The sequence below is a fragment of the Mauremys mutica genome, chromosome 18 (genome assembly GCF_020497125.1).
Source record: "Mauremys mutica isolate MM-2020 ecotype Southern chromosome 18, ASM2049712v1, whole genome shotgun sequence".
Classification (NCBI taxonomy): Eukaryota; Metazoa; Chordata; order Testudines; family Geoemydidae; genus Mauremys; species Mauremys mutica.
The window spans coordinates 8,167,810-8,194,626 of NC_059089.1; the positions used below are offsets into that span (position 1 = coordinate 8,167,810).

Here is a 26,817-nt window from a genome sequence, read left to right on the forward strand (position 1 = left end):
ACAAACACTTGTAGGACAGAAAGAGTCGCAAGGATCTATTTATCGATCAATGTATCTGTCCCCATACACACCAGCTATCTATTGACTGTGCTGTCTATCCCAATATACATGAGCTATCTATCCATTATATCCCATACACACCAGCTGTATATCAATCCAGCTATCCCTGTACAAACCAGCTAACTATTCTTTCTTTCTTTCTTTCTTTCTTATACACACCAGCTGTCGATCAATTTATCTCCATACACCTCTGCTATCTATTGATTGATCAGCTATCCCCATACCCACTAGTTATCTATCTATCTACACCCCAGCTCTCTCTCTAGCCTAGTGACCTCATCATGAGGACTCCCCTCCTGAAGTGCTGGGGCTGGGAGCGGGCTCTGCAGGCGGCCCGAGGAGCTGAGCCGGGGGAGCGGTTCTGTGGCTGGAGCGGGTCGGGGGGTGTCGGAGCACAGCAGGTGCGCGGGCCAGGAGCCCGGGACAGGGGCAGCCGGCTCCCCGGCACAGGGCAGAGTGTCCCGCCGCGGGGGCCGGGGCCGGGGCCGGGGCCGTGCCCTGCACAGCAGCTGGCAGGCAGCCACCGGCGGGCTGGGCAGGGGGGCCGGGCGCAGCCGCCCTTCCCCAATCCCGGGGCCGGCGAGGGGCGGGCAGCAGCGGAGGCTCCGCAGCGCGCTGCGCTGTGACGCGTCAGCGGCGGGACCCGCTCGGCTCCGTGGGCAGCGCAGCGCAGCGCTCTGCGGCGGGAGGCTGGTGGCGCGCGGGCGCAGCGCAGCGCAGCGCAGACCCCTGCCCGGGGCGGGCGGCGCAGGAGGGTCCGCGCCCGCCGTCCTGCCCCAGAGCGCGGGTCGGGCCGCGGGGCAGAGCCGGAGCCCGAGCGGGAGCCGGGCGCGCCGGCACTTCAGCACCTCGGAGAGCGCCGTGCGCCCGGGCCGGCTCCGGCCGGGGCTGGCGCCGCGCTGCCCGCGGGGGCCGGATGGGGCGAGCCCCGCGGCTGGGCGCGGGGGCGAGCGGCGAAGCCTCCTGCCCCTGGGGCGGCGCCCGGGGCGCCTGAGCGGGCCGGGCAGGGGCGCCCTGGCCCCGCGCTGAGCCGCGCCGCGCCGCGCCGAGCCCCCGGCCCATGAGCACCATGCGCCTGCTGCTGCTCGCCGTGCTCGTCTCCTTCTCCTTCGCCCGCGCCGGCTGCGAGCCCAAGATCGTCAACATCGGCGCGGTGCTGAGCACCAGGAAGCACGAGCAGCTCTTCCGCGAGGCGGTGAGCCAGGCCAACAAGCGCCACGGCACGTGGAAGATCCAGCTGAACGCCACCTCCGTCACCCACAAGCCCAACGCCATCCAGATGGCCCTGTCCGTCTGCGAGGACCTCATCTCCAGCCAGGTACCGGGCCGGCCGCAGGAGCCCCGCCTCGGGCACCCCTGGGCGCTCCCCGGCCGGCGCCAGCCGCCGCTGCAGCCATCGCCCCCCGGAGCCCCGTCCGCTCCCACCTCCAGCCATCTGCCCCCTCAGCCCCGTCCGCTCCCCCTCCAGCCATCGCCCCTACAGCCCCTCCGCTCCCCCTGCAGCCATCGCCCCCCGGAGCCCCGTCCGCTCCCCCCACAGCCCCTCCGCTCCCCCTGCAGCCATCGCCCCCTGCAGCCCCCCGTCCGCTCCCCCTCCAGCCATCTGCCCCCTCAGCCCCGTCTGCTCCCCCCTCAGCCCCCATCCGCTCCCCCTCCAGCCATCGCCCCCCCGAACCCCGTCCGCTCCCCCCACAGCCCCTCCGCTCCCCCGTCCAGCCATCTGCCCATGGACCCCATCCTCTCCCCCCTCCAGCCATCTCCCCCCGCAGCCCCCCATCCGCTCCCCACTCCAGCCATCTCCCCCCACAGCCCCCGTCCGCTCCCCCCTCCAGCCATCTCCCCTGCAGCCCCATCCACTCTCCCCTCCAGCAATCTCCCCCCGCAACCCCCATCTCCTCCCCCATCCAGCCATTTCCCCCTGCAGCCCCCAGTCAGCTCATTGCCAGTGCTTTATTTCACTGTTCAGGGCAAGGACAGGCCACCAAACACCAAGAGTTCATCCCATAGCCCAAGCAAATCATGTGTTAACACAGACAACCAGACCTTGCGTTCTCTCCAATGCATGCGGGGGCTGGGGGTGATGTCTGCATGTTAAGGTTGGCGGTGGACCTGTTGGGAAGGGTTGATGTCTGTGTGAGTGATGTGCGGTGTGTGCTTGTGTGTATGTGTACAGTGTATGTGTGTGTTTGTATGTCAGGGTGCGTGTGGACTGTTTGTATGCCTTTGTGTGTGTGCGGTGTGTATGTTTGTATGTCTGTGTGTGTACAGAGTGTGTCTCTCTTCTTTGTGTGTGTACAGTGTGTGAGTGGGCGTTTGTATGTCTGTGAGTACAGTGTGTGTGTTTGTATGTTTTGTGTGTGTACAGGATGGGTGTGGGTGTTTGCGTGTCTCCCAGTGTGTAGTGTGTGTTTGTATGTCTGTGTGTGTACAATCTGTGTGTGGGTGGTGTATGTGCTGTAGGCGCAGTCAGTTCATACCAATAGATAAATCTCCAACATCCGGAATAATTCGGATGCTTTTTACCATCCTTTATGGAAAACCTCAGAGGTAGGTAACGAAAACACCAACTAGAGTTGTCTATTTTTTTCCTATCTTCTATGGAGACGCTTAATATTCTCTCTTGCGGTGGGTGGATTTGCTATATGCAGAGATACATTCAGGCAAAGTTTTACTTAAAGAGAAATAAATGCAAAACATTTTCTTCAGAAATGAAAACATGAATATATCTGGCAAATAAATATGAGTAGAGCCACACGGATAATGAAATGGTGCTGAGATGGGAGAGGATGCTATGAGAATCTCATATGGAAACTGACTAATGCTCCAGCCCTTTCTTTTTGTTACCAGCATGAATATACTTCTGGATACATCCACGGGTAACAGTTTGACCCATCTTTTGACTTTATTTTAAAATGCAAACACTGACTGTGACCTTCATTGCCATTAAATCAAAGGAAACATAACCTATAAGTGAAGTATTTGCACCATGTTGGGGGAGAAATGAACCACTGCAGGGCTGGTGGGGGGGGGGCAGAGGGGGAGGCCCTGTGTTTGCTTGATTTTTAAATATGGTGATTCTAACGGTGCTCCAGCAATCTGTGCCGGGTGTTCTTGTGTCAGAGACTGTGCGAAACCCAGGCAGGGCCCTGGCACAGGCAGGGACAGCCGCTCTCCATGTCCAAGTGGAGCCTCGGTGCTCATACATGGCTCCGGGTGGCCTCATTTTGTGTGACATGATCTCCCCTCCCCCACACGCTGCTGCCTCGCTGAATTCCAATGAAGCTTTATCTGACTGCATTGCAGCTTTTTATATAAGAGCATTTAGACCCTCTCCCACATGGTACTCACATGCACACACATATGCACATTTCAACACACCCTGCTCCCATGCCCGGTATTAAAGCTACAGGATTTTTTCAAATATCTGACCCTCATAAATAACATATTAAACAAACCAATTCTCAACACACAGGACCTGGCATCATTGCAAAGCAGAAGTGCTTTAAGCTGTCTGCCTGGCACTATAAACCTTCAGCATTAAGAAAGCATTTAATTAAATCCCACCCATCAATCCTTTAAAACATCTCTCTGCCAAACACGCACCGTCACACTCGCTGATGCACATACTGGCAACACTCATAGAATCAGAGAAATGTCGGGCTGGAAGGGACCTTGAGAGGTCATTGAGTCCAGCCCCCTGTGCTGAGTCAGGACCAAGTAAACCTCGACCATCCCAGATGTGTTTGTCCAGCCTGTTCTTAAACCCCCCAATGACGGGGATTCCACAACCTCCCTTGGAAGCTTATGCCAGAGCTTACCTACCCTCAGCGTTAGAAAGTTTTTACACCTGCGCGTGCTCACACACACACCAGTATACTTTCTTGCTTAGCTCCCCTTCCTCCCCACACTGGAAGTCTACACGGAGAGGCTGGCTTTGGAAGCTGGCTGAGTCTGTCACACCCTCTGGGGCTCCATATTGTTCACACTTGACTCACATTAAGAGCTGCGCAAATAATGGATTTTCCCATTCTCCGCCCCCCTGCTCCTGTGAATCCCACTGCACCATCTCCCAAAGGCCAGGCAGGGCTATCTGACATGGCAAATGCCAATGCCTCATCCAGCCCAGGGACGCCTGGATTGCTCCCGCTACTGCCGCATAATGCAGGGACAGAGGGAGCTGTGCTTATATTTAGGGCATTTAATAGGAGGCTCTTTATTTGTCCCTAGTTTGAAACTGAGCAGATTAAGGATTTAACCTCCAGAATGTCAGTTACTGAGATTTTCGTTATTATTTGCTGAATACAGGGCATGGAATTCCCCTTCTGCAGCTGTCACTTGGTCTCTAATTGCTGCAAAAGACAAGCGCCCTCTTGCTTGTCCATAACTGAAGGGGCGGGTGGAGGGGGTCTGCATGTTCCTCTCTTAATTTACAAAGGAAGCGTAGAATAGCTGGTAATAACATCAAAATAAATAAAGCTCCTCCCAGCCTGCAAGGCTCTGAGCGCTGCATAGACTGAGGAGGCATCTGTACCAACACCGTAGTTAAGGCTGGATTGAGGCTGGCTATTAAAGCAGAACTAAGATCCCTTTGGCACAATAACTCTGCAGGGCACAATTACATTTGCTATCTATTTCTTCAGGTAAAATATGTTCTAACTTCTGCAAAGGACATTTTTTTGAATGCTCATTTTTGCAGAATTGTTCCATTTTCTTCACATTGCACATCTATACACAAATATACTTCTGCACATACATGTGTATATACATACACACACGAACACATATACACACAGAGAGATAATATCCTGGACATTTTAAACTTTTAAAATTAAGCATAGGTACTCCCATAGGTGGATATGCAGAGGGAGGGGGAAGGTGTGGAGGGGGATGGAGTGAATGAAGCAGAGGGAAGAGTAGCTGATCTATTTAGTTCAAATAGTAATTGGATATGGCCCAATTTTCCAAACAAATACTATGGAAATATCTGGAGGCCAAGAAAGTCAGAGAAATGTACAGAAGACGTATTCAAAAGAAGCAAGGAGAAACCAGCAGAAAGGATAATGTTCATGCACCATTGGATTGTACCACGAGCAATTTACATAGCTGCATCACTGAAAAAGGTACTTCCGTCCATAACAATTTATGCAGATAGCTCATTAGAACAGCAAAGGGGCTGTTTTCATGTGTACTAATCAGGCAAAGGGCACAGTTTTGAGGGTAATGTAGAATGCAAGTAGGGATCTGAGGTTCTTTAAAATTTCTATCTATCTATCTATCTAGTTCCTGAAATCCAACCCCAGATAGGGATCAAATCAGCAGACAAAGGCGGTGCCATTGTCATCCTCAGCCATGATGACTACATAGAATCATAGAATATCAGGGTTGGAAGGGACCTCAGGAGGTATCTAGTCCAACCCCCTGCTCAGAGCAGGACCAACCCCAACTAAATCATCCCAGCCAGGGCTTTGTTAAGCCAGGCCTTAAAAACCTCTAAGGATGGAGATTCCACCACCTCCCTAGGTAACTCATTCCAGTGCTTCACCACCCTCCTAGTGAAATAGTGTTTCCTAATATCCAACCTAGACCTCCCCCACTGCAACTTGAGACCATTACTCCTTGTTCTGTCATCTGCCACCACTGAGAATATCAATGAGGCCAACCAACAATTCTCTGGCACCACCTACTACAAAGAACTCAAAGACGACCCTCCCACCACAATTCACATAGAAATTTAACAATATAATCAAATCCTTCCTTAAACAAGAGAAACTCTATAACCTCATCCCCCATGAAGCCACCCCAGGGACCTTCTACATGTTTCCCAAGACATGCAAACAAGGGAACCCAGGCAGCCCATCATACTTGACCACAGCATTCTTACTGAAGGAATATCAGGACTTATAGAAACTGTCCTTAGACTCACCACACAGAGGGCCAGTTTCCTCCAGGTCACAACCAATTTCCTCAAGAAACTCTGAAATATTAACAACCTCCCTCAGAACAACCTCCCTCAGAACAGCATCCTTGCCATCATGGATGTCATCTCCCTGTACACAAACATCCCTCACCGTGACGCATCGCTGCCTGCCTTAAATATCTACAGAACTATGGACAACACTCAGAAATCCACCCGAAACACATTGGCAAACTCATCCATTACATCCTCACCTATAACAACTTTACATTCAACAACACTTTTTCCAAACCATGAGAACAGCCATTGGTACAAGAATGGCTCCCCAATATGTCATCTTCTTCATGGCTCACCTTGAGGAAGAATTTTTGGAAAAATGCAGCACTAAACCAATGGTATACCTGAGATCCATCAATGATATATTCATCCTTATGACCTAAACTCCTTCATAAATTTTCACCACAACTTCAACAACTACCACCCATCCATCAAACTCTCTCTAGAGCACTCCCACACCAGCATCAACTTCCTAGACATCATGGTCAGCTTCAACAATGATACCCTACAGACAACTATTTTCAAGAAACTATCACCACACCTACCATCACCACCTCAAACACACCAAGAAATCTGTTCTCTACAGCCAGGAACTCAGATACACAGAATATGCTCTGAGGAGAAAGTCTGCGATAGACATCTTAATACACTTAAAACCACCCTTTGCCAAACAAGGACTCTACCAGAGAAGTAGATCACATCATGGAATGGGCCACCCAAATATTCCAAGAGAACCTGCTTTAATACAGAGAAGAAGAAAAACCTCCATCAACTGCACACCCCTAGTTGTCACCTATCGCCCCACACTGGAACCCATCTGAGGTATCATCAAACAATTAAAACCCATACTTGATGGGGACCCCATCCTGAACAAAATCTTTCCTGAACCCCTTCTTCTGGCCTTCAAAAAATGCCCCAACCTCACCAAGCTCATCATCAGAAGCAACCTCTCTGCATGTCAGGACAGACCAACTCAAAGCAGCACCAGATGCCAGAACAACAGATGCAAAACCTGCAGCCATATCTCCACTGCTATAATGATCAACACCTCCCACAAGACACCTTTCAAGAACCATGAGTGCTACACATGCCTATCACATGTGGTGTGCCTCATCCAGTGCATCAAAGGCACCAACAACAGCTGGGAGGGTGAAACCAGACAATCACTGCGCTCTCGAATGAACTCACACAGAATAATGATAAGAGATAAAAACACCCTGTCACTCATGGGTGAACACTTTTCACAGAGCGATCCCTCCATATCTGACCTTTCAGTCCTCATCCTCAAAAAGGAAACCCTGAACAACACCTTCAAAAGACAAGCCTGAGAGCTTAAATTCATAACTTTGCTAGACACTGAGGCTATATCTACACTACAGCCTACGTCAGCAAAACTTATGTCGCTTGGGGTATGAATATTCCCCCCCCCCCCCCCGAGTGACATAAGTTACACCGACATAAGAGTTCATGTGCACAGTGCTATGTTGGCAGGAGAGCTTCTCCCGCCACAGAGCTTATGCCGCTCATGGAGGTGGGTTTTTTATGCCAACGGGAGAGCTCTCTCCTATCGGCATAGAGTGTCATCACCACATGTGCTGCAGTGGCACAGCTGTACTGATACGGCTAGGCTGCAGCACTGTGCGTAGATAAACCTGGCCTTAAAAATGGGCTCAATAGCAATGCTAGTTTTATGTCTCATTACAACAATATGTAATCCCCCAACCCTCCTTTGTCCTGTGACTACAGAGGTGACAATTGTCCACTTCATCTTAGAATCATAGAATCATAGACTTTAAGGTCAGAAGGGACCATTATGATCATCTAATCTGACCTCCTGCACAATGCAGGCCACAGAATCTCACCCACCCACTCCTGTATCAAACCTGTGTCTGAGCCATTGAAGTCCTCAAATCATGGTTTAATGACTTCAAGGTTCAGAGAATCTTCCAGCAAGTGACCCATGCCCCACGCTGCAGAGGAATGTGAAAAATCTCCAGGGCCTCTGCCAATCTTCCTTGGAGGAAAATTCCTTCCCGACCCCAAATATGGCGATCAGCTAAACCCTGAGCATGTGGGCAAGACTCACTAGCCAGACACCCAGGAAAGAATTCTCTGTAGTAACTCAGATCCCACCCCATCTAACATCCCAGCACAAGCCATTGGGCATATTTACCGCTAGTAGTCAAAGATGAATTAATTGCCAAAATTAGGCTATCCCATTATACCACCCCCTCCAGAAACTTATCAAGCTTAGTCTTGAAGCCAGATATGTCTTTTGCCCCCACTACTCCCCTTGGAAGGCGGTTCCAGAACTTCACTCCTCTGATGGTTAGAAACCTTCACCTAATTTCAAGTCTAAACTTCCTGATGTTCAGTTTATATCCATTTGTTCTTGTGTCCACATTGGTACTGAGCTTAAATAATTCCTCTCCCTCCCTGGTATTTATTCCTCTGATATATTTATAGAGAGCAATCATATCTCCTCTCAGCCTTCTTTTGGTTAGGCTAAACAAGCCAAGCTCTTTGAGTCTCCTTTCATAAGACAGGTTTTCCATTCCTCGGATCATCCTAGTAGCCCTTCTCTGTACCTGTTCCAGTTTGAATTCATCCTTCTTAAACATGGGAGACCAGAACTGCACACACTATTCCAGATGAGGTCTCACCGGTGCCTTGTATAACGGTACTAACACCTCCTTATCTCTACTGGAAATACCTCATCTGATGCATCCCAAGACCACATTAGCTTTTTTCATGGCCATATCACATTGGTGGCTCATAGTTATCCTGTGATCAACCAATACTCTGAGGTCCTTCTCCTCCTCTGTTACTTCCAACTGATGCCTCCCCAGCTTATAACAATAGTTCTTGTTATTAATCCCTAAATGCATGACCTTGCACTTTTCACTATTAAATTTCATTCTATTACTATTACTCCAGTTTACAAGGTCATCCAGATCTTCCTGTATGATATCCTGGTCCTTCTCTGTATTGGCAATACCTCCCGGCTTTGTGTCATCCGCAAACTTTATTAACACATTCCCACTTTTTGTGCCAAGATCAGTATAAAAAGATTAAATAAGATTGGTCTGAAAACCAATCCCTGAGGAACTCTACTAGTAATCTCCCTCCAGCCTGACAATTCACCTTTCAGTATGACCCATTGTAGTCTCCACTTTAACCAGTTCCTTATCCACCTTTCTTCAAGTTTCATATTGATCCCCATCTTTTCCAATTTAGCTAATAATTCCCCATGTGGAACCGTATCAAATGCCTAACTGAAATCGAGGTAAATTAGATCCACTGTGTTTCCTTTGTCTAAAAAAATCTGTTACCTTCTCAAAGAAGGAGATCAGGTTGGTTTGGCACGATCTACCTTTTGTAAAACCATGTTGTATTTTGTCCCAATTACCATTGATCTCAATGTCCTTGACTACTTCTTCCTTCAACATTTTTTCCAAGACCTTGCATGCTACAGATGTCAAACTGACAGGCCTGTAGTTGCCCGAACCACGTTTTTTCCCTTTCTTAAAGATAGGAACTATGTTAGCAATTCTCCAGTCATATGGTACAACCCCAAAGTTTACAGATTCATTAAAAATTCTTGTTAATGGGCTTGCAATTTCATGTGCCAGTTCCTTTAATATTCTTGGATGAAGATTATCTGGGTCCTCTGATTTCGTCCCATTAAGCTGTTTGAGTTTGGCTTCTACCTCGGACGTGGTAATATCTACCTCCATATCCTCATTCCTATTTGTCATCCTACCATTATCCCTAAGCTCCTCATTAGCCTCATTAAAAACTGAGGCAAAGTATTTGTTTAGATATTGGGCCATGCCTAGATTATCCTTAACTTCCATTCCATCCTCAGTGTTTAGTGGTCCCACTTCTTCTTTCTTTGTTTTTTTATATGGCTATATAACCTTGTACTATTGGTTTTAATTCCCTTTGCAAGGTCCAACTCTACATGGCTCTTAGCCTTTCTCACTTCATCCCTACATGTTCTGACCTCACTAAGGTAGCTTTCCTTGCTAATCCTGCCCATCTTCCACTCCTTGTAGGCTTTCTGCTTTTTCTTAATCACCTCTCTGAGATGCTTGCTCATCCAGCTTGGTCTACAACTCCTGCCTATGATTTTTTTCCCCTTTCTTGGGATGCAGGCTTCTGATAGTTTCTGCAGCTTTGACTTGAAGTAATTCCAGGCCTCCTCTGCCTTTAGATCCACAAGTTCTTCAGTCCAATCCACTTCCCTAACTAATTTCCTTAATTCTTTAAAGTTAGCCCTTAATTCTTTAAAGTTAGCCCTTTTGAAATCAAAAACCCTAGTCACAGATCTATTTTTGTTTATTAGCACATGATCACTTGTCCCCTACAACCATTTCTTCTATGAGGTCCTCACTACTCACCAAAACCAAATCTAAAATGGCATCCCCTCTTGTCGGTTCAGCAACTACTTGGTGAAGGAATCCATCAGCTATCGCATCTAGGAAAATCTGAGCCCTATTATTATTACTAGCACTTGTCCTCCAGTCTATATCTGGGAAGTTAAAGTCTCCCATGATCACACAATTCCCATTAGTATTTACTTCATTAAAAACATTAAAGAGGTCTCTATCCATATCCAAATCAGATCCCGGTGGTCTGTAGCACACCCCAAGCACTATCCCAGGGGAGGCTCTAGTAGCTTTCTTCCCCAATGTGATTTTTTCCCAGACAGACTCTGTCTTATCCATTCCATCCTTTTTATTTCTTTACAGTTAACCTCATCATTGACATACAATACTACTCCACCACCTTTGCCTTTATTTCTGTCTTTCCTAAACAGCACATAGCCTTCAATACCTGTACTCCAGTCATGACTACTATTCCACCATGTTTCTGTTATCCCTACAATATCCGGTTTCACTTCCTGCACCAGTAACTCTAGTTCCTCCATTTTGTTACCTAGGCTCCTCGCATTGGTGTACAAACATCTTAATTCTTGCTGTTTGGCTTCACTCACATTCTTTACCCAGTTAGGCCCAGACGGTCTACTGCCAGTATCACCTATTAGAATTGTATCAACAGTATCCTCCCTCCATATGTCCTTTCTTTTACCCATTGCAGTATCTTTTCTTGCGTCATTTTCTTCCCTCTCAATGTTAAAATCTGGCGTGGAGATTACCTGGACATCTCCCAACCAGAATTCCTAGTTTAAATTTCTCCTAATCACTTGTGCCAGCCTCCATCCTAAAAGTCTATTTCCCTCCCTACTCAGATGAAGTCCATCCCGAGAGAACAGTCCTCTGTCCATGAATGCCTCCCAGTGGCCATACATCCCGAAGCCCTCCTTATAGCACCACTGCCTGAGCCATCTGTTAATCGCCATAATCTTGTCACACCTTTGTTTCCCTTCTCTAGGAACAGGCAGAATCCCACTGAAGATCACCTGAGCCTCGATTTCCTTAAATGTCTTCCCCAGTCTGGCATAGTCTCCCTTGATATGTTCCAGCGAGAATCTAGCCGTATCATTCGTTCCCACATGAAGGACAATCAACGGATTCTTTCCCGCTCCTGTTAGGATCCTCTTCAGCCTCAGGTCCACATCCCGTATCATAGCACCCGGCAGACAGCACACCCTTCTGTTCTCTGGATCAGCTCTGGTTACAGGCCTATCTATTCTTCTCAGTAAGGAGTCCCCAATCACGTAGACCTGCCTTTTCCTGGTGATGGTGTGATTCTACGGTCTATCCCCTGTTCCCTCTGGCTGCAAGTCCTCTCGATTCCTATTCACCCTTGCAATCCTCTGCAGCCCATCCCGTATCCTCCTGGGGCTCATGTTTGGTGTTGTCTCCATTGACTCTTCCCCTCTTCCTATAGGACTAGCTGCTCTTCTCTTCTTCCTTGCCCTCCCACCTTCAGCGACCACCTGCTGTGCCCCTTCTTCATTTTCCAACTCTGCAAACCTGTTCCTGAGCTCTGTTGCTCCTTCACTGGCCCGTCTTTTCCTCTGCCTGGTTCTCTTAGTCACATGCTTCCATCGTCCACTTTCCTCACCCAGCAGTCTCCCCTCAGAATTCTTTTGTCCTGCTTCCATCTGCAAGTCTGAGCTTTTCCCTTCGGCCTCCTCATGTCTTTGCGCCACCATCTGCTCGAACCCCCTTCTAAACTCGACCAGAGTTTCCACCTGCATCTCCAGTCCTCGGATCTTTTCTTCCATCAGCTCTATCGGGAGGCACTTCATGCAGACAAAACTCTTTTCAGGTACCCCCTCCAGGATCATCTACATGCCGCAGCTTCCACATCCAGTCATCTTCATTGTGTCTTCCACTGCTTGGGTCACTAAAACTGCTGCCTCTGTATCTGTCATAGGCTTCCCACCTAAAGCCTGTAAATCTGGGAAACACAAACCAACCCAAAACACCACCACCCACAGCAAAACAAACCCCCAACAAGCACCAAGACACAGTTAGGACACCGCACACTCCCTTCAGTAGCCTGTGTGTTCCTCTGCCTCCCTCTCTTAGTCTTCCCCCAAACTTCACCTGTAAACTCCCACTCAGACTTTTCTGTTTACAGCTCTGTTTGCTGGCTCCTGTGCCGCTGCAGCTGTCTATGAATGGTCTCGTGCAACACGTGTTAACTCCTTATGCTTAACAATCTGTTTCAGCTCATATTTAGCTGTGACACTCTGATTACCTTTCCCAGATACGAAGAAGAGCTCTGTGTAGCTTGAAATCTTGTCTCTCTCACCCATTTTCATTCTATCTATCTATCTATCTATCTATCTATCTATCTATCTATCTATCTATCTATCATGATAGCTAAATATCAATTGAAAAGATGGAATTTATTAATCTTGCCACGTGGGGCAGACATAAATAGCATGCAGTACTGCAGGACAAGTATCAGGGAGTAGCCGTGTTAGTCTGTATCCACAAAAACGAGGAGTCTGGTGGCACCTTAAAGACTAACAGATTTATTTGGGCATAAGCTTTTGTGAGTAAAAAACCCACTTCTTCAGATGCATGGAGTGAAAATTACAGATACAGGCATAAATATACTGGCACATGAAGAGAAGGGAGTTACCTTACAAGTGGAGAAGCAGCGTATACTGCAGGACAGTATATCTTGTGCACTGACAGCATCGTTTCATCATTTCCCTGATCACATGTGTTAGTAGGTAATTTCACACTTGTGCAGAGGGCTACCAAAAGACCTATGCACCTTTAATTCTCACGTAAGCCCTATTTGAGGTTGTAGGTGGGGCTAAGAGGTGTGTCTGGCCTGGCCCTCTGCACCCAGGTTGCCCTGAGACAACTTTTGCTCATTTTAAACAATGGAGATTTTTTGACTCGTGAATATCCAGTAAGAGTGTGCTGCATTCCCAGCCCTGTGCTGAATCACACTGTCCAGTGATGCCTTTTAATAACTGTTAATAAAGCTTCATAGTCAACTTGTCACAGATGTGACCCAGTGATATTCCTCACCCTTTAGAAATGCCAGAGCTGTGGGTTATTCGGACCAGCATACCACAGAACGGGCGGTATTCACTTATGGGGGGGTTATGCCTTGGCACAGGATACCTTTAGCAACTTTAATTTTCTTATTCTTTGACCTTAAGCATGAGCAGAATTTCAGAGTGTCAGAGAAGAATTTTGGAAATAATTTTTTGCAAAATGGCCATTTGATGTTAGCAGCTGCCATGAATAATGCACAGCATCTCCCTATTGAATCTGCTGAGGTCATGTGGACAGGCTTTGGGCCCGGGGGTTGGGTCCCAGAGACCAGGCTCCAGCCCAAGCCCAAACGTCTACACTGCAATGTTATAGCCCCACAGACCGAGCCCCATGAGCCAGTCAGCTGCATAGGCCCCCACAGCCCCTGAGCACCCACCAGCAGCCCCCCCGATCAGCTCCTCCCCCTCCCTCCCGGCCTCTCCCGCCCGCTGTGCTCAGAATTCAGCAGCATGCGGGAGGGTGGGGCGTGCTCAGGGGAGGGGTTCAGAACAGGGTGGGGCAGAGGTGGGGACTTGAGGAAGGGGTGGAGTGGGGGCAGAGCCTGGGGTGGAGCCCCCCCGGCAACTTGTAAAAACGGCGCCAATGGTCACCTGTCACATACCAGCCATGGGTGGTTTACTGCAGTGCAGACAGACCCTGAGATATCCCAGCGCTTGACCTGCCCAGCATGAGCAGCTGCCGGCCTCCCTATTCCTCTGACTCCTCCCTGGCCCTTCCCAACTGTGTCGAAGGGAAGCGTCCTTCCCCGTTTCCTCCTTGGCCTGTGCAGCTTTCAGCTCTGTCAGTCGCTCCCTCCCGCTCTGCTTTCCCCATCTCCTGGGGCGGGACCAGGTACAGCGCTAGCTGCTCTCAGCTCCCATTGCGGCCGGCTGGAGCTGAGGATGCTCTGGCCGCTGTTCCACAACTTTGCCCTCGTCCAACTTGCCTCAGCTCCTCATTCTCCCCTCTGTGCCACGAGGTTCTGCCTTTAATCCCTCCTCTTTCCGTCTCTCTTGGTGACAACTCTCCTCCTCCCGGCCACCCATTCCCCCCCATCTGAGCAGCTTCTCTGGTCTTCTCTCCCTCCCACCCCCTCTACCATCCTCATGTCTCCATCCCCATTAACAATTCCACTGTCCCTCCCGACTCCCGGGCTTTAATCTGGCTCTCCTCTTCCTCGGCAGCTCCCCCGACATCCTGTCTCCCCCTGTGTCCTGCTGCTGGACCCTCTTTAATGCAGCCCCAGCACTTCCTTCCCAGACTCTTTCTCCGCTAGGACCACATCTCGATGGCCTTTTGCCTTGACCATTGCCACTCTAGACTGTGCTCCTGCTTCTCCTATCAGTCCAGCCAAAATGCCTGCTAATGTCATCGCCCTCATCCAGCTCCAGCCAGCAAACCCTCTCCCCTGACTACTGTCAGCGTCAATTCCTCACTCTCACCTGTCAGCCCCCCAGCCCCATCTCTGCTTTCCTTCCCCTGCTCAGACCCTGTGCTCCTCGCAATACTCTGGCGTCATTCCTTCTTCCTCTCTTCCTTCCACTCCTTCCAACATGCTGCCCCCGAGAGTCTCCCTGTTTCTGGCAGGTGCACTTGCTTTCCCTAAACCCCATCTAAAAACCTATTTCTTCCAGGCAGAAGGCGATCAAAGGTGGCTTGGGTATGTCTACGCATGCTGCTGTCCGTCAGACTGTAAATCCTCAATCCATGGGGCACGCCCCCTTAGGGAGGAATGGAGGAACTTTGTGGGGGGCACGGCTGGGGCCCAGGCCAGCCCCTACGGAGGGTGGGGAGGGGGTGCCACCCCAGGTCCCAGCTGCCAGCCCCACGTCTGGTGATCTGGCTGCCAGCCCCATTCCTGGGGCTCTGCTCCCGGCCGCGGCTGCCGTCCCCACGCCCGGGGCACTGGCTGCCGGCCTTGGCCAGATTCCCACCCCCAGCCTCCAGTGATAGCCCCAGCCTCGGCCCCCTTATCGCTGGACAGTCCCCCCCTCCCAGAGCCATGGCCCCACTTCTGGCCACGGTTCTGGGGAGCAGGGGGTGCAGACAGGGGCAAGGGGGGCACAAGGTACAAAGTCTGGGGACCACTGCGGTAGATGCTTTGGGGCAGCGAATGTGAAAATGTGCTTCACCATATGGGCTAGATCCTCAGCTGGTGCAAACTGGTCTCACTCCACTGACTTCAGTGCAGTTACACTCATGTACACCAGCTGGGGAGCCGGCCTCCGGGTCGTCAAGTGCCAGGTACAGTCGTGGGGCTGAACAAGTGATATCGTCAGACTGGCCATCACATCAACCCTGCTTTGCTGAGAGAAAAGAAAGTAGCTAAGACACATGTTTATCCACGTTTCTTCATGTCCTTACCTGAGTGCTGAGGAGTCTCCCGTGTGCCTCCCGTCCCGTCCCTTTGCTTTCTGAGCTCTGTGCCCTTCTTTTGTTGTTCTGGGTTGTGACTCCCTCTCCCTCTCCGTCTGTCTCTCCCTCGCTCGCTCTCGCGGAATCCCAGCTGAGCACTTTGTTTGTAATGGTCCTCAGAGGGGAATTAGAGCTGATATTAAATGTGTGGTTAAATAAATCGCATTACAGAGTGTGACTGTAAGAGAGATGTTTCTCTTTAATCTGTAATCCACAAGAGTTATTAGCTTAGCTTGCCAAGCAGCCAAGCAGCATTTCCATTAAGATGAAACCCTAAACAGACCCATCTCTTCCGACTGGCCAGGGCTTCAGTCTAAGGAAAGAGGCAGCCTTTTCATACACGCCTTCCTCCCTCTACCGAACCACAGCATGACGTGTGTTGCTTATGTGTTGTTGTATTATTTATATCTCCTGTTGTTTGAATGCCGTGACCAGGTTAGCACGTGGCTACTTAATGTACAGAAAAGAAAAGGAAATTCACATTTCATGATCATTCTGCTTCCATGAAATAATGTTTGTATCATGTATCCTGTGTCCTACAGGTCTATGCAATATTAGTTAGTCACCCACCTGCTCCAAATGATCACCTAACACCAACACCTGTATCATATACAGCTGGCTTCTACAGGATTCCTGTCATTGGTCTGACAACACGCATGTCTATATATTCTGATAAGGTAACTGATGCATGTTTCCTAGTACATATCTCATACATGTGATATAAATGAAGAACGTCCATCAGAAGTGACTAATGATTTCTGCACTACTTTCTCCAGAATACATCTATCTATCTATCTATCTATCTATCTATCTATCTATCTATCTAGCCCCATCCACCCCATCTATCTATCCCCATACCCCCCACCATCTATCTATCTATCTATCTATCTATCTATCTATCTATCTATCTATCTATCTATCTATCTATCTATCTATCTATCTATCCTCTCCAGATTGATCTGATAACTCTCACTTTTTCTCTCCTATTCTGGCTCTCTCTGAATTCATTGGTTTTGATATGTCACAATGTTGACCTACATATCGCTGGATCATTTCTGCGTGTTTCTCTGTCAGGCTGCTGGATTCACAGCCCTTTAGCCAAATCAAATGCATGAACTAGCTCCTGAACTGCTGACTAGTGACAGCCGGGAGCCTCCTGTGTGGTCCCTGGATGCTGGAGGAACTGCAGAGATGGAGGAGGACCCTAATACTGTCTATCCATTTGGCAGGAGCTCTTTTGGTCTTCAGGGTTGTTTGGTTTTGTTCAGTCTGTGTGTGATTGGAGGTTAACACCGGTGATGTTAGTTCTCCTCTGGTTTGAAATAACACCCAGCCTGCCCAGCAGCCAAGAAACGGCAAGTCAGGTTCCAAAGTACAGCATGAAAAGGAAGAGGTCTATTCACTTTGGGGTGAGATTCACCCCCCAGCAGAGGGCCAGGCAAGGACTAGGTGCCATTCATGTCTGGTACACCCCCTATTTTGAGGATGTAAGTGTGCCTTGCCTGGACTTTGTGCTGGCCCTCTGCAGAGAGGTGAATTTGATGCGTTTGGCCATGTGCAGGGCAGTGTGGTGGGTGGCTCCTTCATCAGACACTCCTCACTTCAGGGCTGACCTTGTACAATGTAGTTCTTTTGTAAAAGCAAAGGCATTCCACAGAGTCCTTGCAGAAGGGCTGTGACATTCTCATGGTATTACAAACCTGAAGCTGAACCCATTTTCAGGTAGAACAGTGCTAAATGTATTGAGTAAAAATGAGTCGATTTCAAAGCTCAAAAGAGTCCATATTTCATATGCTGATGGCTTTTGCCTGGAAAATGTGAACATTCACTGATGCAAATGTCAATGCAAAAATAGCCATTGCATCCACATTCCAAAGGAAGCCAAAGTTCAGTCAGGGAGGAGCAATGGATTCACATGAAATGAAAGAGCAAAAAACTCAATGCATATCTCTTGTCACTCACATCTGAGGGCACCTCAGGAGGTCATCTAGTCCAACTGCCTGCTTAAAGCAGGACTAAATGCAAAGTAATGCACATTGGAAAACATAATCCCAACTATGCATACAAAATGATGGGGTCTAATTTAGCTGTTGCCACTCAGGAAAGAGATCGTGGAGTCATTGTGAATAGTTCTCTGAAAACATCCACTCAATGTGTGGCAGCAGTCATAAAAGCTAACAGAGTGTTAGGAACCATTAGGAAAGGGATCAATAATAAGACAGAAAATAGCATAATACCACTGTATAAATCCATGGTATTCCCCAACCTTGAATATTGCGTGCAGTTCTGGTCTCCCCATCTCATAACAGATATATCAGAATTGGCAAAGGTACCAAGAAGAGCAACAAAATGATTAAGGGTATGGAACAGCTTCTGTATGAGGGGGGATTAAAAAGATGAGGTATTTTGATCTTGGAAAAGAGAAGACTAAGAAGGGATATGATAGAGGTCTATAAAATCATGACTGATGTGGGGAAAGCGAATAAGAAAGTGTTATTTACTCCTTCTCATAACAAATTAATAGGCAGCGGGTGTAACACAAACAAAAGGAAACATTTCTTCACAAAACGCACAGTCAACCCATGGAACTCGTAGCCAAGGGATGCTGTGAAGTTCAAAACTATAATGGGGTTAAAAAAAGAACTAGATAAGTTCATGGAGGGTAGGTCCATCAATGGCTATTAGCCAGGATGGTCAGGGATGCAACCCCATGCTCTGGGTGTCCCTAGCCTTTGCTTGCCAGAAGCTGGGAGTGGATGACGGGATGGATCATGCGATGATTCCCTGTTCTGTTCATTCCCTCAGAAGCACCTGGTATTGGCTACGGTCATCAGACAGGATACTGGCCTAGATGGACCTTTGGTCTGAGATGGCTATTCCTATGTTTGTAAAAACAATAAAGGTTCCTATACACAGGCTAAAAGCTTACCATAGATCATCCCAGAGTCTCAAGGGACCCTGGTAGGTTCAGTCCTTCCAACCCTTCTATGAGAATTGGGGCACCTTTTGGACAGGAGGTGTTGGCCATTGATTGGATCAGAACAAAGAGTCTGGGTCAGTTTGCACTCCAGCTATTTATAGAAAGTCCTTTCTTTGTCAGTTGGTCTCTGGAAATCCAGTTTGAACCAGTATGCATGAGCCTTCGCAGGAAATGGTGCCTATATTGGAGGTTCCAACATGGCTGATTTGCCTTAATCCCCACCCACTGTTTGTGGTTCTTGGAGGAGCTGTGCAGCCCTGCCCCATGGAATAGGACACAATCATACAGGAACCATTCATTTAAAGCAGTGGACCCCAAAGATACTGCATGGCATCACAATATGTGTCCCAGCTCCCCCTAGAAAGGTTACATACAATCCCAGCTTATCTGGGGGGGAGTATATTGATACCCCACTCCACTAGGGTGGACTTTTGATCCTCACATACTGAGTCAGGGTGTGCAGCAATTTTTCCTCCACCCATCTCAGGGTCTTATACATTTTCACAGACCATCAGGCAGTCATAGACTGTGGGAAGACATTCCCCTTCTTCCTGGCTGGAGCTACCTTTGACGTCTCCCAAGTAGCTGTCATACACATTTCTTGGGCATTTCCCACCCTTGGGTGGGTGTCATAGATTTCCCTTCACGTCAGTAGGTCTCATCCTTCTCCTGGAGAAGGAGGCCGTCTCACCCCTACTCTCTCCAGGAATTTGTCTGCATATACTGGGAAGATAACATGATTCCTCTTGGATACTGGCAGCAGGGATCCCCCGTTCCCTGTCAGCTACCCTATTTGCATGTTGGCTCCACAGTCCATTGCAGGTCTGGCACTAACTGATAGGGTCTGATCACCCCTTCTGCTTTCCAAGCAAACTACTGTAGACATGTCTTGCTGCACCCTCTCAGGGGCAGATCCACTGGATTGCCAGTTGGAGCAGAAGGTGGTAGTCATTCATTGACTGGAGAGACACTGGGACTCCTAAAACAATAATTAAGCCCCATGTCATGAAATCCCATCAAATGCTCCCCAGGTGTTTAATCTGTGTTCAAGTTCCTGGTGTGACGGCTTTTGCTGTGTGTACAAGAAAAATTTCCATGTAGACTCAGTAAGGGTTGGGGTGTTGGCTTAGGGTGTGTTGTTAGATATTCTGTATTCTTTGCTTTGGGGAAAGGATATTATGACTTTAAAAGCAGAAGGGGTGAAGCAGAAGGACTTTTGGATAAATAGCCTGCATTTAAACTGACTCTGGGCCTGCTTTCTGATCCAGCAAAAGGATAGGACCTTCTTTCCAAGGTGAGGGAAGGGCAACCACTGTGGAAGGGTTGAAAGACCTTGACCTACTAAGTCCAATAAAACTGATAGGTGACACTGGTAAGCACTTAACATGTGTGTAGGTTCTTTTACTGTTTTTATATCTTTTCTTTGTGATGCTTTTACCTTAAAAATAAATGTGCTTGCTTAGAAGAAGCTGTCATCTGTCCCAATCTACAATCAGAAAAAAGGGCTAAGCACACACTGAATGTTACTGACAATGAATAACAAGGTCCGCTCTGCTTCTTATAGGCCGCACATTCGACCTCCCCAGGAACTGGACTAGCCCCAGAAAACAAGAGTGTCTGAAATCAGAGCTAGAAATCAGAGCCAAAAAAAGGGAATTTCAGATTATAGAGGCTAATTAAAGATTTGACGCCCAAAGACCTATATTTCAGGGTCACCAGAAATTCCTGTGTTGCTAGACTTCTGCTCCTTGCCCAGTACTTGTGGAACTGATTGGTCAATGAGACCTATCTCTGCAAGAATGAGCTGCAAAAGTCTCTGTTTATCCTTTGCTGTTCCTTGCAGAGCATCCACCTGTCCTTCCTGCGCACTGTCCCACCGTACTCTCACCAGTCCAATGTCTGGTTTGAGATGATGCGAGTGTACAACTGGAATCACATCATACTAATAGTCAGTGACGACCATGAGGGTCGCGCTGCACAGAAGAAGCTGGAGACGCTGCTGGAAGAGAGAGAATCCAAGGTCAGTATCTAAACATTGTCATGTAATTTTGTTAAAGAACAACAACAAAGCTAGAAGTCTCAGGCTGTTGTATGTATGTAGATTTCTGTATGTAAAACACCTTTTCTTTCCATTGTAACATGGCTAACATTATGCTTAAAGCATCAACAGTGTCTGACTAGTACCTGACAGAACTTTGTACTTTATTCATTTCACTTGCTTTGCCATGGTCGAAATCTCCTACGTGTAAATCAACTACAAAATGAAGGGAAGAATAACCTGGAGCTCTGCAAATACTTCGCCCGGGCGATTCCCACCCAGGGAGAGAACCAATCGCACAGCTTAGGAAAAGCACCTCTCCCCTTTGACGCTTCCCTAGGGTACAATGCAGACTTGGCAACGCTAATTATGAAACAGAGCCAGAAGAACAGCTTTTTAATTGGCTAATTGGCACTTGCTTTGTGGCTTAGGAGGGAAAGGGCAGAGGTATAAAGTGCCCTCTCCACACAGCTCTCAGCCCTTTGGCTGTTATCATAGGCCCTAACCCATCTTCATTGAAGCACATGCTAAACACGCTTTCCTGACATGCCCCAGGCTGTAAACGAGAGTGGGTTTGTGGCTTCTGAGAGCAGCTTTATGAAGGAGGTGCACTGCACCTATTTTCAGTGTTAAGCCAGGGGGCAGATAGCTACGTCCAGCGTGGGCATGTCTGAGTCATCTGTGGATAGTGGGAGCCTGAGCCAGTAGGGAGAGCTCTGTTCCTACGATTAAAACTGAGCAGGCACCTACAAGACAGGAAGCCCCTGGACTGCACTCTCACTCTGAGCAGTTTGAAGGGAAATTTTTTAACTAGAAGATGCGGAGCCTCCTCCATGACTGGCCTGTGGAAGTGATAGTTCTCACCCGCACTCAGGGGTACAAGGTAACAGTCTCGGGTCCATTTCAGGTAGGAAACATCCAAGCCTTTCCCGCTCTGGGAGCTTCCCAGAGAAGCCCTGTAAAGTAGCTACACTTCCTGCCTACCGGGCAGTCCCTGTGAGTGGTGCCTCTGGAGCCTGCCGTGTAGCACTGGCAACACCTGGAATTTGTTAGGCTCTAGACATAGCAGCAGCTGCTGGGCTGCCTGCCAGATGTAGAAGAGTGGAGCAGGAGGGATGGCTCAGTGGTTTGAGCATTGACCTGCTAAACCCAGGGTTGTGAGTTCAATCCTTGAGGGGGCCACTTTGATCTGAGGCAAAATCAGTACTTGGTCCTGCTACTGAAAGCAGGGGGCTGGACTCAACGACCTTTCAGAGTCCCTTCTAGCTCTATGAAATAGGTGTATATTTCCATATATTAGTGGGTTGTGAGTCTGCTTAGAATCAGAGAGACCTTTGAGGTGGGAAGCACCTCATCTAGCACATGCCTATTTCTGCAGTGGACCAGCACTGAATTAGCTACCTGTGGGTCATCCCTGAGAGATGGGTGTATGCTCTCAGCATGGGGTGTCCCCACTGATGGTTCCTCTGGCAGTTTCTTCCATGAGTCAAATATTTCCCCTAAATAGGAAACCTAAGGGTTCCTTCCTGCAGCACAAGTCTCGTAGATGTTAAAGTCAGAAGGGATCATCATGATCATCTAGCCTGACCACCTGCAGGCCATAGACCCCTAACCTGTTACTGACATCCTCAAATCATGGCTTAAAGACTTCAAGTGACAGAGAATTTACCATTTACACTAATTTAAACCTGCAAGTGACCTTTGCCCATGCTTCAGAGGAAGGTGAAACCCCCACAGGGTCTCTGCCAGTCTGACCTGGGGGGAGACCCACCAGCCAGACATCTGGGAAAGAATTCTCTGTAGTAACTCAAAGCCCTCCCCATCTAGTGTCCCATCTCCAGCTGTTGGGGATTTTTGCTACTGGCAAAAATTGCTGCTTACTCTGTTCTCGGTGAGTAGCGCTAACTCAGACTCTGACTTGGGATGGCGTTTTATCTCAGACCTCCTCCATTGGGTCCAACCCACCCTCATCATTATGTTCCTTCCCTCCAGTACTGATGGCTTTGGAAGGGTCACTGCCACTCTTATTCTGAGTCAATGTGTTCATGTCCCTAGACTGACCTTCCACTCACCCTTCAACTTCCATGTCCACAACTTGTACTGTTCGCTCTCAGTTCCCCCACTCCCTGCTGTTTCCTGCACTGGCCTTTGGATCAGCCAAAAACATGACACTCACTCACGGCCATATTCTGGTCCTTTGTGTCCTCTTAGGCCCCAGGGGGTACTGCCCCAGCTCTGTGTTATACTCTTTGTCAGCCTATCACTTGTGAAGCAGAGCCACTGAGAGCACGGGGTGGGAGTGGGGGTCTGTGGTGGCCTGCACGGTGTTCAAGCTAATTACATGACATCCCCTGCTGCTACAGAAGCCCTCCTCTAGATGCTGGGACCAGTCTCTTGGGTGATAGGTCTCCTTCTCCTTTGCCTCTTCTTTGGCAACTGCCAGGCCATCTCATGCCCTTTTCGTTTGCTGGAAAGGTTTCCATTGATCCAACCAACTGCTGTGATATGTGGGTCACTCTAGAAGCTGGCTGATAGATTACAAGGCCAGAATGGACTCTTCTGATTATCTAGACTGACCTCCTGCATAACCTAGGTGATACGTAGGGTTTCTTCACCTCTTCCCCAGTCTCTTCTGGCTCTGATTGCCCCTTTTATCACAGAGGGTTTGATCCCTGGGCATTTAATGCACCTGAACCTTTGTCCATTTCCTCCCTTTCCATGACCTGAGCCCTGCCCTAGTCCTTTCCCCAACCATTGATCTGGCGCAGAACAGTGAATGAGCAGAAAGAAGCTGCTGCCATCCACTTGCGGAAGGCTGGGTATTCATGGAGATTGATCATTGTAAAATTCCTTCTCTCTAACTCCATGTTCCCTTGTTCTTGGGGACTGTCTGAAACCATTGGTGGTAGGAATAGGATTTCCTGTTACATCTTACCTGACAGCCACAGAGAGTCCAGTCAGGCTCTGAGTGTTACCCAAACACTGTTTTGGTGGTTTGGTAATTTTAGCACAGGCATTTATGCACAGCATTCCTATCCAGTGCTGGGTTCTCTGTGAACAGCTGGATTTCAGGTTTGGTTCAAGCCCATCTCCAGTGACTATCAGCCTGACCTTGCTGATGTTTGTCAGGCTGAGGAGCTCTGCCTTCTGGAAGCAGCCTAAGCCATTTCAACTAACACTTGAACATTAGCCGCGTTTATTAGAGATTGTTCAAGATTGCAATAAAGACCCCAAAGTACATTTGCGTTGCTAAGTGACTCTGTGCTGTCTGAGTCCCGGGCCTGCTGCGCTTCTGTTCTGCGAGTGTGCCAGCAAACCAGAGCACTGGGCAAACCACAGCTCCTAAGCAAATGCTGGAGACTAGATGTGGAAAGTGAATTTTTAATTTCTGAGCATGAGTCTTCGCCTCCAATGCCTGATACTAAGAGAGACACTCACCCAATCAGGAAACAGACATAGGACCTACAACCCGTATGTCCCAGACAAACATTTTAAATTTCAAATATCAAATACACAGGGCCGCCTGGGGGAGGGGAGGACAAGTGGGGCAATTTGCCCCAGGCCCCACAGGGGCCCCGCGAGCCCTGGCCTGGCGGCGGTCTGGGTCTTTGGTGGCATTTCAGCGGTGGGGGGGCCCTTCAGTGCTGCCGAAGGCGCGGAGCGACTGAAGGGCCCCCCGCCGCCAAAATGCCGCTGAAGACCCAGACTGAGTACAAGCGCCACAGCTCCCCTGCTTTGCCTCAGGACCCCTGAATCCTCTGGGCGGCCCTGCAAATACAAGCTGTCGACTCAGAACTGTACAGACGTTATTTAATTAGGTTAGTTAATTAAAGACAACGACAATCAGCTCCTGGACAATGCACAAAGAGGTGAAATCTGCTCATTTGGAATGATTTGTGTAGCTTTGCTGTTCTGTGGGGAGCCCAGCAACAACCCTTGGGAACCAGAGCAGCTAACGAGATAACTGAGAGAAATTAGGGACGGGGGTTGCAGGCTTGTCACAGCATTTTTTATCAAAAATCACCGAACAGTCCCAGTAAATTTAGTAGAAGTCAAGGATTTAGAGGGAACTGGTGTGTAATGGCATCAGAATGCCATTTAAAGTGGGGGGACCACATAGGGGAGGGTCCAGCCCAGCCCCCCTGGGGAGTGAGAGGAGCTGGGGGTGGGTAGCAGAGGGATCCTGCCCTGCACTCACCTGCAGTGGTGGCTCCTGTTCCTTGGGGCTTGCCTGGCTCCCCTTCTGCCAACCCCCCAGCGTGCAGGCATGGCTCTCCCCCCATGATGCCTCCTTCCTGGCCCTGGCGCTAATGAATCACCTGCTCCATGCTGGAAAAAGTGGTTGAGCCACGGCCTGCGTGACACCCCCTCCCGCCCCCCCAGCTGTACAGCCTATGAAACCACGGATACAAAGGAAAATCCTAGACACAAAGCAAAGTCACAAACAAACTGAAAATTCACAGCACCCATGACATTTCTGCCACCATGACGAACCTGTAGCTCTAGGCATGTCTCGTTAGGTCCCATCTTGTCTAGCGCCCGTAGGCCCAGGACAGAATCATTCCCGACTCTCCCATCTTGTGTCCAGTCCACATCTAGGACGTCACCGCTAGGCATGTGCACAAGGTCATTCAAGACTGGAAAATAAAAGAAATAGGAAACACAGGAAGCTCAAGTGCACTGCTGACTAGCTGCTGCCTGAGTGAGAGGACCAACGCATCTGGAAGGGAGTGAATCTTTCATTGCCTCCTGCCACCCAGACACTGCTTTTCTCTGTTGTAATGTTGCTCTGTCTCCCTGTGCCAAGTGATATGATGAGACACAGAGAAGAAGCCTGGACATTCTTACCATGGACACCAGTAGAAGGAGCCCGAAACGACGACAGAATTGGGCTCAGAGTATATTTTATTTCCTCAGATTCTTTTCTACAATAGATGCAGTTACTGTCTAACATTCTAGATTCTTAGGGAAATAAAAATCTTGCCTGATTTATTTGGAGGAAAGAACAGGGAGGAGAAAGGCAGTGGAAGGGCCCATCCTTTCACTGTATAGCACCTGCAAGCATTGTACAGGCAGGAGAAATAGCAACAAGTCTTTAAAAGAAGCAGCTCTGAGAGCAGAGAGAGGGAGACAATCAATGCAGTTTGCAAATCAAGATGCAGAGATGAAAACAGATGCATGTTTAAGGAATAACTTGGGGGGAAATGCGTTACTTCTTCACTTTTTGGTAGACGCGCAGCTGATCCCCATCAGGGATTTCGTTCTACAAGAGACTATGCAGCAAAATTTGGAAGAAGATTTTGAATCCCTCAAAATCCAGAAGTGTTCAGATCTAGAGGGAATGGGTTAAATCCTTCTCTAGCTTTAATACAACTCTGCCTTGATCCTGCATGCACTAGCAGTTGTAATATTTACCAGCACGAGCACTGGCTTCTCCAGGTGTTTTGCACTCTGCTCTGTACTAAGCTGTTGCAGGATCCAGTCTTCTGGATTATGTGTCCTTTCCCAAGTAACCTGTAGGGAAGGCAAGCTCAGAGGGAAGTCCCGTGCCACTGGCTGCTTTGGAACTGAGCATTCTGAGGCTGAGAATGGGAAATTGGTCAATACTCTAACTGAAAAAGAGGGAGGGATGAACTCTTCTCTCCAACTTATGGTTCAGGGCTTTTATCCACAGTGCCTATCCTGCACCTGATCACACCTAGTGTTCCCACTGAGGTCAGGGAGAGCTCCCCAGGTGGAAGGCCTGCCAGGTGTGCCGTGGCAATAGTAACCCACAGTGCCGGGCAGAGAGGACCATTTTCTACTATATCTCTATTTTCCAAGGGCAGGTGTCCGTTTTGTAATTGGATTCCCAAGGCGTGTTTTGGTGACCTGCCCT

The 26,817-nt window shown here is 48.7% G+C and overlaps 1 protein-coding gene across 2 annotated transcripts in view; it reads left to right on the forward strand.

Moving 5' to 3' along the window:
- The first annotated feature begins 1,120 nt into the window (after positions 1–1,120).
- GRIN1 (glutamate ionotropic receptor NMDA type subunit 1) overlaps positions 1,121–26,817 on the forward strand; it is a 73,339-nt gene continuing 47,642 nt past the window's right edge. For both annotated transcript variants that reach the window (XM_044992658.1, XM_044992659.1), the window contains exons 1-3: positions 1,121–1,378; positions 16,464–16,598; positions 20,745–20,921. In XM_044992658.1, the coding sequence (XP_044848593.1) occupies positions 1,121–1,378; positions 16,464–16,598; positions 20,745–20,921 (570 nt within the window). The remainder of the gene's footprint in view (positions 1,379–16,463; positions 16,599–20,744; positions 20,922–26,817) is intronic.